Source organism: Pogona vitticeps, chromosome 1, assembly GCF_051106095.1.
Source record: "Pogona vitticeps strain Pit_001003342236 chromosome 1, PviZW2.1, whole genome shotgun sequence".
Taxonomy (NCBI): domain Eukaryota; kingdom Metazoa; phylum Chordata; class Lepidosauria; order Squamata; family Agamidae; genus Pogona; species Pogona vitticeps.
Window position 1 is genome coordinate 97,402,251 of NC_135783.1, and position 19,375 is coordinate 97,421,625.

General features: G+C 40.4%; 1 protein-coding gene across 1 annotated transcript; it reads left to right on the plus strand.

Moving 5' to 3' along the window:
- Positions 1–595: 595 nt before the first annotated feature.
- Positions 596–18,648, plus strand: BEND3 (BEN domain containing 3). Its single transcript, XM_078385271.1, has 4 exons — positions 596–777; positions 8,415–8,468; positions 11,969–12,186; positions 15,203–18,648. Exons 2-4 carry the CDS (start codon positions 8,426–8,428, stop codon positions 17,423–17,425), a joined length of 2,484 nt encoding a protein of 827 aa, XP_078241397.1. The 5' UTR covers positions 596–777; positions 8,415–8,425; the 3' UTR covers positions 17,426–18,648.
- Positions 18,649–19,375: the final 727 nt, after the last annotated feature.

Here is a 19,375-nt window from a genome sequence, read left to right on the forward strand (position 1 = left end):
AGGTAAGCGCCTGCAGCTCCTTGTGGCCACCGAGCGTCTGCCGAGGAGCCATCTCTGTTTTAGGAGACAAAAGGTCTTTAAAGCGTTCGCCGCCACGTCTTCTGGCCTCCCGAGTTCCACCCCCAATACAGTATAGGACCTGTGTAGCGGGGCCACCGCTCACGAGAGTCATGTGGGTGCTCCTTAACAGTTGTTTTGTGAGGGTGACCGTTACTGTGGAATGAGCGCGAGCGTCGCTGGAAAATGAAGCACGAGCGTGGCAAGCTGCCCCGCCCCCCCCCAAATAAAGCACGGCTTTTCCCACCGGGCAAAACCACTGGAAAGGGGGCGGGACTAGCCAGCGCGCGCGCGGGGAGCGGACGGGACTGTGTGGAACCAAGTGGGAGGAGGGCTGAAGGAACCCTGCGTTCCCGCGCGCGTTCTGTGGCGCCTCGACTCGGATTAGCCCGCCTCCCTCCCTCCCTCCCCCCCTTCCTCCTCCTCCCCCCCTCCTCTTGCACATTCTCTGTCCCGGGTGGCCGCAGTGGTTCCTTGGGGCGCAGTGTCCTTGTGCGGAAATGACACACGGTCCCGTCACGTCACGCGAGAGCGCAGTGCGCGGACCCTCACGCACACACTCACACAAGGCGCTGAGGGGGAGGGGAAGACACGCGAGCCGCCACTGCCGCTCTTAGGGGGGCAAAAACACCCACACCACCCACCCGAGACCAAGGGGCCGGGTAGCCCCCCACACACTCACACTCTTCCTTTTTTCCACAGTGCCTAAGAAGGAGCCAGGTAAGCCCCTTCCCCGGCGGCCCCCTCCCCTCCCTTCCCCTCCGAACTTTCTCTGGCGAAAGGAGCTCGGCCCCAAGGTGTGTGCGTGGCCCCACTGCGGTCTGCTGCGGCGAGGACGGTGGCTCCCCCCCTCACCCCCCACTTTGGGCCGCCCCGTCTCCTTCCTCCACCGCCACCCCTCTCCCGCCCCAGCCGCGTCCGCCTGACGGAGCCATAGCCGCGCTCCGTCCCCTCGCGCGGGCAAACAACCGGCCAGCCCGGGCGCCTCCATCTCTGGTCGCGGGGAGGGGGGGCGGAGAGAGTAGAACGCGTCCTCTTGTTTTCTCGTGCGCCCCTCTTTCCCGCTGCCACATAGACCAGCTCAGGCAGGAGGGGAACGACGCGGTGGGAGGGAAGGAGAGGAGCCTTTCCGGAAGCGACCGGGCGCGCCACCAAAAGAGGGCTGGCTCAAAAGGCGCTCCGGCGGGTCGAGACGGAGGCGAGCCTGGGTGGGCACGGAAGCTGCAGGAGCGTCTTCTTTTTCTGCAGCTGTTCGAGGCACACGCCTCCCCGCCCGCTCTCGTCGTCTGGGCACGGCTTCCCTGGCGAGCAACAGAGCATGTTTTCGACTGTGGGGCCTATTTGGCACCGTTGTTTCGCCTTACTGCGGCAATATTTCGGATTAAGCCCCGCGGGGGGCATGACCTTCGTCTCCTCCTCTCGGCCAGTCGATTTCGGCAGGAATGCTCACATGACTCCTAAAGCTCTCTCTGTCTCCCGCTATTCAAAGGGGGGGGGGGAGAGAGCTAAATTCCCGCGCCTCCAGTGTCATCTTCCTCTTATTGGTTCGTTTTCCAAGCATGGCCACGAGTGCGTGACTGCAGAGAAGGACAACCTCCTTTTGCCTTGATTTCTTAGGGCTGGGAGGAGGGCTTGTTAGTGTTGCTTCTCCAGGTGGTTTCTCTTATTTCCACCCCAGAGCCTGATCTTTCCATAAGGATAAGGAGATAGATCTGAAATAGGTGTGCATTTCGCTTTTGGAAAAAAGTGATACTGAGCTGGATTTCTGTAGTGGGTGTGTTTGGCATCAGACCATTGACTTTCCCATTTGGAAACAAAATAATTCTCTCCAGTGCCGGCTCCCCACCCAGTCCCTTGATCTCGCAGAATAGTGTTGAACACAGTTCACATAGCTATGTATCCCAGAAACTAAGTGAGGAAAGGCTCACAGACAAATTGCATCTGTGGTCTGAACCGCCTTCTACCATCTTAGGCGGGTAGCCCAGCTGCGGCCCTATCTCAATGTTGGGGCGCTCACCACTTTGGTGCATGCGTTCGTAATCTCAAGATTAGACTACTGTAATGTGCTCTACGTGGGGCTGCCTTTGAGGCTGCTGCGGAAACTTCAGGTGGTGCAGAATGCGGCGGCCAGACTCCTTAGTGGGGTGAAAAAATTCCAACACATTTCACCCACTCTGGCCGCATTGCATTGGCTGCCCATCCGATTCCGCATCGACTTCAAAGTGTTGATGCTTATGTACAAAGCCCTAAACGGTTTAGGGCCTCGATACTTGGCGGAACTCCTTCTACCACCAAGATCTACCCGTGTCACTCGCGCAAGCCAGGAGGTGAGGCTGAGGAGCCTAATGCCAAGGGAGGCCTGGAAGGAAAAGACAAGAAATCGGGCCTTCTCGGCGGTGGCTCCTCGCCTCTGGAACAACCTTCCCCCTGATATTCGTGCGGCCCCCTTGCTGGGTATTTTCAAAAAGCAATTAAAAACATTGATGTTTCGGCAGGCCTTCCCTCCTAGTTAATTCCTGATCCCCTCCTCTTTTCTTTCCTAATGTTTAACCCAATTGTCGAAAGTTTTATTTTATGTAATTCTGTTGTTTTTATTGTTGCATCCCTTCCTGTAAGCCACCTAGAGTGGTCTATCGACTAGATAGGTGGGATATAAATTGAATAAAAATAAATAAATAAATAAATAAATAAGTTGGCAGGCTAGGCCAGCACCACAGGACAGCAAGGAGGGACATAACTACTTGAACCTCTGATGTGATGGCTGAGCCTGCTTCATCATATTATCATTGCCCTTTGACTCAGAGATGAAGCATGCAGGGAAGCAAGGAAAAATGCTGTTTGTTTCCCATCTCTTTGCTATTCTTAGCAGAGGGGACTGCTGGTTCCTGGTAGACCTCTGTGTTTGTTCAGCTCTATTGTATTTTCCCTAGGTTCCAAAGATGTGACAACTGTACTTCTTTTGTATGGCTATATTTGGATGCTTTAAACATACATTGTATCTTGGAGAAAGAATGTATTTGAATACAGTACAGTGGTGCCTCACTTAACGATTGCTTCGTACAACGAAAAATTCACTTAACGATGGCTTTTTCGGGGTGATCTTGTGCTTCACTTAACGATTTTCCCTATGGGCGATTTTCGCTTAACGATTTCGGGACCATGCTTCACTTAACGATGACAGTTTTAGGTCCCCTTGTTTCGCTAACCTTTTTTTTTACAGCCCCGTTTTTGCTATTTTAAAAATATTCTAAAATGTTTAAAAAATGTTTACAATGCTTGGAATCGTTAGTGCACCTAATAAAACGTTCATTAACTTAATTTGGCTTTGTTCTGAGTCTTTTTGAATTTTTTGTGAATTTTTTCCCCCATTGAAATAGGCTTCAATGCATTTCAATGGGTTTCGCTTAACGTTTTTTCCTATGGGGATTTTCGCTTAAGGATGGTAATCCATTCCAATTGGAACGGATTATCCGGTTTTCAATGCATCTCTATGGGAAATGGTGTTTCGCTTAACAATGTTTTCACATAGCGATGTTTTTTTTGGAACTAATTAAAATAGTTAAGCGAGGCACCACTGTACTTTAAAAATAGTCCTAGTTATTACCCTATGCATAAAGAGCCTTCAGACAGGCAGCCTTTCAGTTGCCTCCTCTATTTGCTTGCTCACCTGCAGTGCCATTCTTCTAGTGAGCTCAATAGAAAGGTGCGGTTCTTTAGATAGTGGTGATGACTGTTGAGGTCATCTTATCTCTTTCTTTGGATAACGACTATTACTTAAAGGGACCCAAATCTAGGTGATCTTGTAGTGGTGGTAAAAAAGGTAGTGGTAGTTGTTGCTGCTACTACTACTAAGTAACACTTGGTGAGAAGTTGACATGAATGAGGGAGTTTTGTATGTAAGCACTCCTATTACACAGATGGCTCACCCCTCATCTAAACCCCACCCCCATTGCTGGACCATTAGTTGGTAAGTTAAACGAAAGACACATCTGTCTTATATAGAGCTTTTATTGCCCTTATATAGAACAAGAACAACTGAACTTGAGAAGAAAACTTTCCAACTCAAAGCTAACTGATTATAATGTTCCTGTCAAGCCATTAACATTCATCTCTGCTCAGTGGTTTAACAGTGCTTTCTCTCAAATAAGCATGAATAGTATTGCACCTTTCTCAAGAAATGGTGTGTGTTGGAATTTATACCCCCCTAAAGGATTGTGCCATAATACAGTGGTGTAATACATCAGTCTTGGAAAGTAAATGGCTGAACCAGTTGCACATACTCCAAGCAGAGGAGGGAACCAACTGTACCCTCAGAAATTGTTTTGTTTTGCTTACACTAGCTGTGGGATACATTTGCAGAAAATAACTTTTCATTTCTAGGCATTTCAATAGCAATTCTGGGGTGCTGCAGGCATACTTTGTAAACTCCATGTACTGTACTTTGGCACCACTCTCTTCATAAAAGAGGTCTAAAACCAATCCAGTATTGCCACTGCGGGGGAGGAGCTGAAGGGAGGAGACTGCTTGATACTCCCAGCTGAAAAAGCTACACATACACAGTATGTGATAGAAGAGTAGGTGAAACAGTGTTCAACTTTCAATAAATTTTTTGTTGTTTTTAAAAAGAAGCATTCGCTACTCTGTTCCTCTTTGTTTTGGTCCATTGTTTTTTTCTTTCCTGCTAAGACTATGTTCTTTGTTTACAGATTGTTGGTAACTGACACAAGGAACAATGATTTGCAGATGACTGGCCTCTCTTGCCCACATGTTTAAATTTTTAATATTGATTTTCAGAAGCTATTAACTGTATAAGAAAAGAGTTGGGGTGCAGACAACAGGGATGGGTCCATTCAACAATAGCTGGTTGGCATACATAGCTGTTGACACAATAATTGTTTTTACTGTTTCAGAGAAATACTGTATATGTACAACTCAACTAATTAGCCAGCTTGTAAATCAAATCCTCTTTTAAGTGTGGACTTTTAAGAGAAATAAGAATGTGTTTAATAAACAACTTCAGAAAGGTTCAAAGTATAGCAATAGGAGAGAGACAGTAGGCATTTATATAATTGACTCATTCTTTTATTACATTGTTTTCTGAGGAAAAACATGAACCATCATTTTCAGGATATTTATATGAATAGCTCATAAACCTGCCAAAAGTAACAAAAATTATTAGAAATTATTGTTAGAAAAACAAATAATGTTAGAAAAACAAAAAAGTCTTCAGAAAATATTGAGTGAATCAGGACTTAATTGAGATATTCTTTGGAAATGTTCAGGCGGAATGTGTGAGAACATGGGTATAATAGTAGGCATGTTTCTCCTCACTATCCATACGTTTCTACTTCTTACCTAAGAAATTCCTATCAAATAATCATATGGGGCATGTGAAGATCAAAGGTTGAATCATTGAGAGCAGCATATCTGGGGAAAGCGGGGAATGATGCATGCACATTGAAGCTCAAGACTTGGATTGGGTTTGAGAAGAGGGTTTGCCCATTAACAGTATATCAAATGTTTGTAAAATTCATGATTCAGAAAAGGAAAAATTTTCAAAGTTGTTAGGTGCTTGCATATTGATTGAATTCATACATACATGTATTTTAAAAATTATTCACATTGCACAGTCTAGAGAAGAAAGTCCAATGCAGCCCATTCTAGAAAGTTTTCCATGAACAATGACATGTCACAGTTATATTTCAACACAATATATGTATAAATATGGTCTGTAGAGTAGAGAATGGGTGGACCATTTGTGGCCTTCCAGATATTAGTGGATTGCAACACTTTTCAAGTCTCAGCAGTCTAGGAGGAATGCTTGGAGCTGCAGTCCAACAACATCTGGACAACCCAACTTTGCCCACTCTGGTATTGAGGAAGAAACCATCCTTGCAACAAGTGGAGAAATTAAGTTCATCAGTTTAAAAACTAGCAGAACATTGGCTATTTCATGCAAATTCTCTCTCAAGTGAACATGTCATGCTGCAAACATACTTGATAAACTGAAATTTTGTATGGTAAAAATGAGCAACTACGGTATGTAATTTGAAAAACCAAACTAAAGAGGAACAGTAGCCAAAATCCAGTAGTAAGTCACAACTAAAGTAGGCCCATTGTATATGTGGGTTTTTAGTAAGTAAACTCCCATAAATTCCATTGATTAAATGGGCCCACTCTAGTTTTCAGCCATTGCAATATGTCAGTTTTGCTTGTTTTTAAAATCCTCCAGTTATAGAATGATGCGTACTACTATTATCATTTAGAACTTCAAAACTTACAGCTAAGAAAAAATATGTGCAGGTTCAGATTTCCCAATATTCTGTCACTTTGGGAAAACAGCAAGTTAAGCATCCCTGACAGATGGCCAGCTAACCTTAATTTAAAACCTCTAAAGAAAAAGAAATCACCACTGCACAAGACACCCCACTGCACTGTTGAACAACTATTACCTTTTAGTGTTCTTCCTAATGTTTAGTTAGAATCTCCTTGTAATGAATGGAAGGGGCCTCACAGTAAGTTTCTAATAAAGGGAAAATGTGGGTGCTCATTTATTTGAAGGTCTCTATTTCAAAGGGAGAAATAGAAATCAGGAGACTAATGTATTAATCCAAATAGTTTTAGAAGCGGTAGTCGTGGTATTCTGTGCAAGCATATCACAGTTGATCTTTAAGGTACCAAAAAACTCCTTCCCCTTCATTTTTTCCTAGTCTTGCCTTTTTTTTCCTGCCTCTTGTGGGAATGTATACAAGATAGACTTCTAAAGAACTGAAAACCAAAAATAGGTCACAAAGTATTGCATATATGAAATGCAACTATACACCACTGCATCGTTTTACTCGAACTCTATTTTATCTCATATGTCTGAAGAAGTGGACTTGTCCATGAAAGTGCACATTAAAATATAACAAATCTTTAAGGTGCCACAAGATTCATTTTTATTTTTTATTCTTATATGGGAGGGGCGGTTTGCCTGAAATCCAAATAGTGTACCTTATATCCCAGCACGTTTCTTGAAATTTGTTCTTTATCAGGAGATTAATACTACTGCAGTTTTATTTACTAGCTTCACATGGAGCCTAGAGTGCAGAAGGGCAGTAAATTGGTGGTCCTTATGGAGTGAATTATCAGAGTCAGGAAGAAACAGTTTGTGGTTCTCAAGATGTTGTTGGGCTCTAATCCCGAAATAATTGGTATGTTTACAGGGTACAGTGGTGCCTCGCTAGACAGTTACCCCGCATGACAGTTTTATCGCTAGACATTGACTTTTTGCGATCACTATAGCAATTCACAAAACAGTGATTCCTATGGGGGAATTTCACTGGACAATGTTTGGTCCCTGCTTCGCAAACCAATTTTCGCTAGACAACGATTTTGACAGCTCCCTCCGCGCTCGCAAAATGGGTGTTTTCAGGACCTATGCTTCACAAGACAGCTATTTAAACAGCTGATCAGCGGTTCGCACAGCGGCTTTCCTATGGCCGATCTTCGCTAGACAACGACGATTCTTCCCCATTGGAACGCATTAAACAGGTTTCATTGCATTCCAATAGGGCTTAAGAAATATGGCTTCAAACTTTTGCTTGGCCATGGAAACTCATTGAGTACTATTATAAATCATCCTTGACATCTCACATACCTCAAAAAACCCTATTGGGCTCAACATAAATTGGAAGTTCCTTGACAGCTCATGATACACACAAGACAATATAGGATTGCAACTGCTACATTTTGTTTGTGCCTGTTCTTTGTGGTGCATTCTGCTTATCTGACACTAGTTTAATAATTTTTTTAAAGTTATAAACTGCCTAAGTGACCTGGACCTCCTTTCTTACTTCATAGCCACCTATCCAGGCAGCCTTTCACACTGAATAATAGGAAGATCAGGGCACATAGTGAACTGATCCCAGATACTACTCTTGTATGCAACACCACATACTGTATAGTGATTTAAATCCAACATCACGCTAGTTAAATTACTAAACTTGCCTTTTTTCTTGCAGCCTTTGTTGCTGTATTATACATTTTCTCCAGATTGCTTCCCAAGCTTCTAGAGCATGTTTTTGGGTGTACAAGAGATTGTGAAGCAAGTGGAAGTGGTCTTTTCCCAATTCTACTGTTCCAGCTCACAGTGCCATGAGTAGATTCAATGTGTTGGAATCTGGCCAGTGTTTTCTACTGAGTTAAATGCCTTTGTTTTTACAGAATGTGCGTCCTGCACATTACCAGAAAAGCTGGCTGGTAAACTAACTTTTACATTGCAGTAGTTTCTTCACATCTCTTCTAAAATGTATAATGTGATAGTTTTTAAATTTTAAAATATTTTTAATGATTTCTTTTTCCTCCCTCCCTTGTAGAGGAACAGAATATGAATTCAGGAGAATTATTTGATGAAGAAGACAATGCTGAAGGTAATGGCACATTTTTAATTACATGTTGACTGAACAATATAAGTCTAAATTTTAGTTTATACTAAAAATATCTATTTTGATGTAATTGTTGAAACAGATGAAAATATCTTGGAAAGTCTTACATATTAATGCACATCACTTTCTGTGATTTCTTATGTATGTTTTGCCTTCCCTGGCTCTTCATGTCTGTAACTTTGTGGCTCTTATAATGAAATCATGCATTAGATTATAGCTGTTAAGTTCTGAATGTGGTGAAATTAGAATTTAGCATGTTAATAATGGAGAATTTTGAAAGATTGTTTAATTTATTGAATGCTAAGTGAAGTTATTTATTGTAAAATAATCCTTGCTCTGGGCATCAGTCTAGTGGAGGAGACAGAGTATCAAACTAGGACTCAGGAGACATGGGTTCAGATCCCTGCTCAACTCTGCAGTTTAACAGTAGTAAACAGTGCCTTGAACATCTCACGTATCTCAAAAGCCGAGTTAGGGACATTATAATTTAAAAGCAATTCAAAAGCATGTAACGAATCTTTGCTGTACTTTCAGGAGGAGATTATTCAGGCTTTTTGTAAGTAGTATCTATTAAGTCATATCTTAAAATAATGATACAGCCACCAAGCATGCATACACACACAGAAAAAAGTTTTACTGTAAAAGATTTTAATGGGGTTCTCAAAAGGTCTTGTATCCACTAGGGGGCATAGGTTCCAATTTTATCATGTTTTGTGGCCCCCTCAAAATTTAGCCATTAGACAGCAAAAATGGCTTTTTCAATTTCGTTTTTAAAAAAATACTCAGTTTTAATAAGAACATTTAGGGGGTGGAGTCACAGGAATAAGAGCAGCTTCTGGACCTTTCCTGGGTGCCCACTCTGCTGTGTATTATGGTAAATGAGTAGAGATGGGAGTGTTAATAGAAATAACAGTTTAGTTGACTGCTAAATTGATTCTGTTAAGCTAGAGGACGCAAAATTTTAACACTTAAGTTATTGCTATATTTCCATTTAAGTTAGATGACTCACCAGAAAAAGTGGGGAAGTTCCATTATTTTATTGTTCTCCTCTTTAATCTCTGTTTTGAGCTCATTTCCTACCTTTCCCATTAAATTGTTTTCTTGCTTTTCCTCTCTCCATCTCTTACAATTTCATCACCTTGCTCTTCCCTTTCTTATCTTACTGATTCCCGTGTGAATCTCAGTAACAATTCCAGAGTCAAAATTCAGTTTCCTGGGACAGATGAGAAGCTTGTGTGTAAAGTCTACCATCACGGGACGTGGTGGCACTACGGGTTAAACCGCAGAAGCCTCTGTGCTTCAAGGTCAGAAGACCAGCAGTTGTAAAATGAAATCCATGTGACGGAATGAGCTCCCGTCACTTGTCCCAGCTCCTGCCAACCTAACAGTTCAAAATCATGTAAATGCAAGTAGATAAATAGGTACCACCATGGTGGGAAGGTAACGTGTTCCGTGTCTAGTCGCCCTGGCCACACGACCCCAGAAACTGTCTACGGACAAACGCTGGCTCTACGGCTTGGAGATGGGGATGAGCACCGCACCCTAGACTAAATGTCAAGGGAAACCTTTTTACCTTTACCATCTTGATGCAAAGAAAATCACAGTTCCATTGAAAGCCATTTGTCTTATCTGCAGGTTTACAATTTTAATCTTGTACTGTAAGTCAAATTAAATAATGAATGGTACCAGGTTTGCACTCAATCATTTAAAGTTTTGCATTCTGTAAAGGCACCAGGGAACAACCTTTAATGTTCAACGAGAATTACTTCCAGGAAAAGTGTTTATAGGATGTTGTAAGTTAATATTGCAAACTGATAGATTCCACTGTGTTCTTATTCCCATCTATAATACTAGTTATTTCTTTATTACATATAGGCTGAAATCCAGTAGTAAGTTACAAGTAGAATAGGCCTATTAAATCAGTGAATTTACAGATAGGTTGACTCATCAAATCCACATTGATTTAGAGAGCCAACTGTAGTTGCAGTTTACTACTAGATTTCAGCCACAAAGTCTCTCCTTTTCTCTTAACATATTTATTTTTCAGCAAAGTATTTATTTTTAGAATTGATGTGTGGAAGGATGGAAGCTCTGATTAGAAGACACTTGCACTGTAAGCCTATGTGCGCTCAGTTCACAGTAATTCCTGTTGATTAGAGCAGCCAAAATCCTGTTGCTTAGCATAGTAAATTGAACTATAGTACACCAGTTGAATTAATGTGGATTTGGTGAGTTGACTCCTCTATAAATTTCATTATTTCAAATGGGCCTACCATAAGTGCAACTTACTTTAGCACAGTAAATTGTTATTAAAGTAGGCCTGTTCGAATCAGTAGAACTCTGAGAGAGATTGACTTGCCAGATCCTTATTGATTCAATTGGCCTACTCTATGACAATTTACTGTGCCTAAGCAACAGGAATTTGCCCATTGGGACTGACCTCTAAGTAGACATGCATAGGACTACACTGTTAAAAATTTTAAACCATAGAAACTGCTGTTACATAAACTGCTGCATTAGGCTCGACTATAACTTCTTTCACCCATTGTTTAGTGCTCATAATTAATTAAAACTGCCATGCTATATCCACGAACCTGGGAGTAAACCCTACTTAGGATTTATTTCTGACTAGAACTATAAAAGGTTATGTTCTAACTGATTTTAATCTTCACATAAGGATTCAGTTTAAAATATCGGAACAATCTCCCCTTTTAATCACCTGAGTTTTAGTACAACAGTTACTAAATGTATATCTGGACCTCTTCTATGCCCAAATAAGAGAAAATCAACATTTTGGGATAAAAGAGTGAAATCTCTCAAATCTCACCTGCCCCTATTGGCTATGCGATCAAGCCTGCAAGATTGCGGGGGCTGATTATAAACGATGACAGAAGCCCCTGGAGAAGAAGGGATGGCTGCTGCTTGACATGAATCATGAATATCAACTCCCCAACAAGGGTTTGCACACACAAAGTATTCGATCAGCCAAGCTCTGATCTAGTGACTAATTCTGGGTTACTTGTTTCATTCAGAGATTTCCCACATGTACCAAATCCAGGTCCAGGACTCAAAGATATGTGGCTTCCTCCTCTCCAGTGCTCTAGGAAGCAAGCTCTTTTGGAGAGAAGGGAAAGGAGTCTTCTTGCAGTGTTTGGATTTCTGCTGCCCCAGGCAGAGGGATGACATGAGGGGGAAGGGTCATGAGCCTGTGGAGAACTGAAGCAGGAAAACTTTGCAGTCATCATTACTGCTTCTCAAGTCTTTCTTCAGTGTGAAGTAACATACCTAAACTTGGAACCAGTTTCCATTCCAAGTTACTTGTAATAGCTAATGCATAATGCAAGCTTAAAGAAAATACAAATTGAGTTATCTTTCCATTACTAAATAAATTGATATTATTTAGAGATCAACACCAATATGCCTGACTATTATCAATGAGGTACCTGTCTGTAATCCATTTGTCTCAACTTTTTTTCGTACTCTAGTGATTATCAAAAATATTATGAAAGTAGAAACAGACAAAGAAGATGAAGTTCTAGATTGCTCTGTAATCTCAAAACCTTCTGGAAAAAACTCTCTGGATAGCTTATTAACTTCTCTGCAAGATACCAACAAACGAAAACGGACTTCATTTAGTTGTGATGGCTCAGGAAACCACCAAGAAACTCTATCCACTGTGAAGAAAAGAAATCTTACACAAGAGGTAATTCTTTTATGCATTTCTGGCTAACCATTCCTGGTTGGCCTGCAGTTAATGCATTTTAGTCAGAGCCAGTTTACATTTGCTGTGAAGAAAGTAATGAATACTTAGATAACAGCTGAATAATATTAGTGTCCATGTTGATGTGTGAACTAACTAGATTGGAGTCCTCAACTGACATCTTATTATTAGCTTGTACACTGATAATGTTCAAGCTTTCCTGGTTGTTAATTTCTGTGACACTTTGGTTTGGGGAGGTTTGGTCCATAATAAAACAACTACCATCCATGGCATGATTGTGGATGAAGAGGCTAATCTGTGTTTATTACTGGAGACAGGGTGGATGAGTTTACATTACTGAAACAAGGTGAACTTGTCCCAGTGTTCTCTGCCTAGGTAATTAGTGGAGCATCAAACTAGATTGCATGGCCAATGGAAGGAGATACAGCCATCTACAAGGATGCCTTCTTTCTCCCACAAGGAGGCCTATCTACTCTGTCATCAGTTTTAAGAAATTGTATCTAAATGGACCAGAACTCCAGAAGGCTGGATTCAAATCCCTGTTTGGCCAAGGAAACTCACTGGGATGTCAGTGGTAAAACCACTCCCTCAATACATCAGACACAGTGACAAGCATAACAGACAAGCTTGTGCTAGGCCAGAGAGACAAAACAGGGATGCTGGTGGTGTACTGCATACCTCACTTCGCAGCAATTTCCCTGCCTGAGCTGCTGAAGTGGTTTTGGAGTTGCTGGTGGAGAAGCCTAGATCTTGGTTCTGGAGGACTCAATGACCTGACAGTGCCCACTTGGGACATCATGGCTAGCATGACAATTGTGGAGTTGTCCCAGTACATTGATGGCTCATAAATGTGGCAAGATATGCCTGGTTTTTGTTGTTGAGAAGACAGAGGATGATCTGGTTTGAGCAGAGGGACTACTACTAACTTGTTGCCATCATCAGATTATTTCTTCTCAAAGCTTTGATTGACAGTAGCACACTGTCCCTATAGGGTGGGGGTGCAATTAAGATTGTCCAATCCCAGAGACATATATAATCTGAAGAACCTGGATTTATGCACTGGCCATTATTTTGAACTGATAGGGCTGGTGACTTGGTCAAGGTCTTAGCTCAGTATTGAATAGTGAGATGGAAAAGAATATTGATAAAGTTGTTCCCAATTACTAACTTGGTGGTTTCCAAATACAGGAATTAGGTGAGTGACCTGTCCTAGAGGGGCTTTACTCCCCTCAGAGAAACAGCTGTGTAACTTAGGAGTACTCCTAGATTCATCATAGTGACTAGAGATCAAGGTGGACTTCATGGCTCAGGAGAGGGGTAACCTGGCCACAGTAGCTCATTCACTTATGATTTTTTGTTTGGACTTGTGCATTGTGGCTGCCCTTGAAGATGACAGATCCTGCAGCTATATGACAGTGAGACTGCCAGCAGAAACTCATTGAAATGCACTGGAGTGGCCCTCCACAGTTTCTGACCATTGAGAACAATACATTATATGGGAGGAAAGGCAGGGCTTTCTCTGCTATGGCACCCCGGTTTCTGAGTGCCTTCTCCCTAGAGTCCTGACTGGCACCATCATTTTGGCACCCTGTTAAAACCTGGTTGTTCATAGACTGTGGAGGTCAGTTACAGTGTACATTATAGTTTAAATTAAGAGCTGTTCAGCATATTGGAAGATAATAGGCTCTCCTGCACTAAAGGTTGAATGGCCATCTGTCAGGGATGCTTTAGATCTGGATTTCCTACTTCAGTAGATGAACTCAACACAGTCATGTCTCTTCCAGCTCTACAGTTATGTGATTCTCTGAATATGTAAATAACCAGGGACCCAGCTCCTGCTCCTATATAATTTGAAAATGTATGAAAACATTACAAATGTCTTCATATCTGAAGTGATGTATTTATATTTACATTTCTTAATTCATTAATATTTGAAAATCACTAACACATTTGTATATATTAGGAAGAACTCATAGTAAGACCTGGCATTTTTATTTTTATTTAAAAAAAACTATAGCCCACATTTCTGGGATCAGTTATTCTTTACTGAAAATGTTTGCTGCACTGATACATATTAATATTAATTCCATTCCTGTTGCATGTGCCTAAGTGAACCTGGTGATTCAGGCTTGTCTGAATATCTGTAGTGAATCTCAGGATGACTTGTTACACAGTCTTACAAGGAATTTTAGATGAACAAGGACTCGTGGCTTTACATAGATATTTTCCTCACTTACTTAAGAATAGCTCAGTGGTTTAGGTATTTAGTAGCAGAGCCAGAGGTTGGGAGGTTGATTCCCCACTCTGCCTCCCAGAAGAAGAGCCAGCCCATGTGGCTTTGGGAAAGCTGCAGTCCCAGGATGTCCCCAGAAGAAGGGAATGGCAAACCACTTCTGTGTATTCTCTACCTGGAAAAACCTGGAAAGGATCACCATAAGTCAGAATTGACTTGACAGGGAACAATTATTATTGTTAAAGTGTTTTCCTGTGTCAGTGTCAATACACTACAGATTGAATCCAGAGTAAGTTAAGCTATATTTAGGTTCTGTTGAAAATTAGTGGGAAGAGTCATAGCTAAGTCAAATCTCATTGTTTTCAATGAAAATGAAATTCAATGTAGTATGGATTCAGCCCTTTGGCAGTGTTCTGTTAAATAAAATTGGTTTTTCGAGTTAGTGCAAAATTCATTAATAATTAAGTAATTATTGTTCTTATGTGTTGTCAAGTCAGACCCCAATAGGGCTTTCAAGATAAGTGAGATATTTAAGGAATGGTTTAACCAGTTCCAAACCCTCACTGAGTTTCCATGACTGACTAAGGATTCAAACCCAGGAGTCCTAGTCTGTCATTCTAACCACAACACTGGGTATCACAATTGTTACTATTATATAATTATTACAAGTAATGATTACTTACAGTTTATTAATTATTAAATAATCTATTAACAAATAAGTGATTTATTTTGGAATATACTAATGATAATATTGTTCATTGAAAGGGTCCTGTTTCAAACTTGAAGCATAGTGATGCATCACCTATTCATGAAGATGTGGAACTGTCAAATAAGAGCAAGAATCCTAATGTAGCATGGATTTGTGAAGAAGAAACTCCAACAAACACAATAATGCCATCCTATAAGAAACCTCTTTATGGGATCTCACACAAAATTACAGAGAAGAAGACTTTGCCAGGAGCAGAACAGTTCACATCTTATGAGTTGTTTGAAAAGATTAATCCTAACAGTCCCTCCAATCTGCGAACTTTGAATGAACACCGCAAAAGAGATACAAGTGCTATTACAGCTGCTACTTCTGAGTCTGATTCAAATATATATTCTTTAATACAAAAAATGTTTTATACACTGAATACCTTAAATTCCAACATGACTCAACTTCATAGCAAAGTAGACTTGTTATCACTAGAAGTCAGTAGAATTAAAAGGCAGGTCAGCCCAACAAACACTGTAGCAGAATTCAGGCCGCCACCTGAATACCAGCTGACTTCCTCAGAACTCAAACAGATCATGGATCAAAGTACATCAGGGGGAGACTTGGCTTGCAGATTACTTGTACAGCTTTTTCCAGAGCTCTTCAGTGAGGATGAAATAAGCAGGACTTGTAGTACCTGTGGCTATCTTAATAAAAAGAAGCTTGAATCTCTCCATTTGCAGCTCATCCGAAATTATGTGGAGGTATGTTATCCTTCTGTGAAAAATCCTGCTGTTTGGCAGGCAGAATGTTTGCCTCAGGTTAATGACTTTTTCAATAGCTTTTGGGCCCAGAGGGACATGGAAAACAATCAGACAGATATACAGTCCTCCAGTTTTTACGAACCTGATCTGATAGTTGATAAGGAGGATGAAGAAGCTCTATCTGTTGACCAGAGTAATTCTGTTGCCTCTGAATGGGTATTTGATGCTCAGGATATAAATGAATTTTTAGATGAAGCTTCCTCTCCTGGAGAATTCTGTGTCTTTTTGCTACACAGATTGTTTCCAGAACTCTTTGATCACAGAAAGTTGGCTGAGAGATATAGCTGTTATGGAGAAAGTGGGAAACAAGAGCTTGACCCTCAGCGACTTCAAGTAATCCGCAGGTACACAGAGATTTATTTTCCTGCCATGCAGGAAAGAAAAGCCTGGTTGCAGCATTGTGTTCAGAGAATAAATGATGAACTTGAAAGCATGTATATGGATGATAGTGAGGGTGAACAGATGAGAGATGATTGCTATGATTCTTCTAGTTTGCCTGATGATGTTTCTGTTATAAAAGTAGAAGATAATTTTGAATATGAAAGGCCCGGCAGACGGTCAAAAAAGATTTGGCTTGTGCCTATAGACTTTGATAAGATAGAGATCCCTCCCCCTGATTTTGATGTCCCTATTCCAGACTACCTGTTAAATAAGGATCAGCTGAAGAACATATATGAAAGCAGCTTGTCTATAGGAAATTTTGCTTCTCGGTTGTTAGTTCACTTATTCCCTGAATTGTTTACTCATGAAAACTTAAGGAAGCAATATAATTGTAGTGGATCTCTGGGTAAGAAACAACTTGATCCCATTAGGATTAAATTAATACGACACTATGTGCAAATGTTATATCCAAGAGCCAAGAATGATAGAGTATGGACCTTGGAATTTGTTGGAAAGCTTGATGAAAGATGTCGTCGCAGAGATACTGAGCAGAGACGCACATACCAACTGCAGCGAAAAATCCATGTACCAGGACCTGAAAGGAGAGAATTTCTGACCTATGCAATAAACCCAGAACGATTTAAGGAAGAATTTGATGGACCACCGTTGCCTCCAGAAAGAAGTAACAAAGATTTCTGCAAGATACCACTTGAGGAACTGGTTGTTCCTCCTCCAGACTTTCCTGTGCCTTCTCTGTATCTGCTATCTGATAAAGAAGTAAGAGAGATAGTACAGCAGAGCCTTTCAGTTGGTAACTTTGCTGCCAGACTTCTTGTAAGACTTTTTCCAGAACTTTTTACTTCAGATAACCTCAGACTGCAGTACAATCATTCAGGGGCTTGTAACAAAAAGCAGCTAGATCCTGTCAGACTACGACTAATCCGTCATTATGTAGAAGCTGTGTATCCTGTTGAGAAAATGGATGAAGTTTGGCATTATGAATGTATACCAAGCATTGATGAAAGATGCAGACGTCCCAATAGAAAAAAGTGTGACATATTGAAAAAAGCTAAGAAAGTAAAAAAGTGATAGGATCTTTTAACTTTCCAAAGACATTGACCATTTCAAATACTTTGAAATAGCTTAAGACATCAGTCTGTTTTAGATTAAGACTACTCAATATATTCACTCAGCACTAGGGCAACTGACCAGTAAAATTCTCTACATGTATTTATTACGCATATGGGGAAGGGCAATTCAGTGGCTAAGGAGCGGGAGAGGCATGGTTTAATCCAGTGATAATGTCTCTTAGAAAACTTTTTTCAAATGAATGCATATTGTAGAAGAACATATTTTGTAGCTCCACTGATTTCTATATGCTGATATGTAGGCTAGTTTCCCGATAGACAGTGTCCTTACTAATTACCTTCGTTTGGTATACAGGGAGCTATAAATGATAGAGATGATGCAGCAATGTCACATTTAAATATAATCATTAGTCAGAATAGATTATGTAACTTTTAAATTTTAATTGATCTGTAACAGTAAATAGTGCTCTTTAAGACAGAAAAGTACCCCTAATCAGTCTTTTGGAAATCAACCAATTTTTAAATCTTTCAAAACTAATTTTTGAAGTGCCATACTAATTGAAAGAGTGAAAAGTCAAGACATTTTCTGTGTTAATTCTGTTGCATTAGTTTGAATATTAGAAGACTGGAGGTAACTAAAAATCAATGAACAGGACAGTTACAATAATTCTAAAAATTTTACTTTAGAACTGATTTGGTGTAAAAATTATGGTTATACTTATAGCATTATTTAACATGTGTTTATGTTAAGATTACTTAGTACCGATATTTCAGTTTTTATTCTTATAAGTTATTTTACTGTTTTCATTGTGACCTCTTCGTTTAAGAACTACTGGTATGAGTGGTGATTAATAGAATCCTGCCCTTTATCAGTGGAACATGGTGCTATTACCTGTTATTCTTGCTACTTATAAAAATACTTGAACTGAGGAATGTACAAAACATTTAGTCCATATTTTTGCCAGTACTGCAGCCTTTGGAACATTTACAATATTAAATATGAAGTATACCTATATATTTGATTATTTGAAATTATATCTAAAAATTTCCTCTGCAACACTTTGATGAAGACCCGAGTCTAATTTTTCATCCCGTGTAGAATAGACCCTTGAATTAGCATCTTAATTTGTGAGTCAGCTATTAAGTAAGTGATTGTGTAAATCAGTCTGCTCTAGCTAGACTACCAACTAGATTCAGGTCAGGTACATTGGCACCTGGATTTTTTTTTTTAAAAAAAACCTCTAATTGTTTTAGCAACTAATAGATTTGGAATTACCTGAAGTTCAAGTGGCCAAATTTATTGGTTGTATGTTTCCATTAAATACACCCAAATGATAGTGAAATATTAACTTGTTTGCCTTTTTTCTGGGGAGTTCTGCATCATTCCAATAATTTTCCCCCTCTTTCTTTGGTAGTCATGGCATTTCAGTTATAAGAATAAAATCAGTGGCCCTAAACCAGTTTTCTTATAGCTACTTTATTGAATCCAGATAAGGTTAGCTGCACATTTGTCCTAGTAAAACCCTTCATAATTATTATGCCTCATTTTTCTCCATGGGACTAGAACATGGAGCTCTCCAGCATCTAGTAGGGGCAATGAACCTACCCCTTCCCCATGCCCTTCAACCAGATAGATTTCCAAATAGCTTCATATACACATTAGGTCATGCAGGCGGCCCTGGACTGGGGAGCTTGTCTGCTGTTACAATGATTATGTAATACTTATCACTGCTGGCCTGACATGTTCATTTGATACATGCGTTTTTTAAATCATATATTCAAATACATCTGTTGTAGCAACTGAATTAAGCTTACATTTGAATGTTTACGAATATGTAGCTCTCACGATAACAGCTCCCACTATTACATGTTCCTGTGATTACAGACACTTTTTAAAAAACTGGTCAGGCCTTGTTGAAACCATTTGTCTGTAGACAATTGCTATGATTTA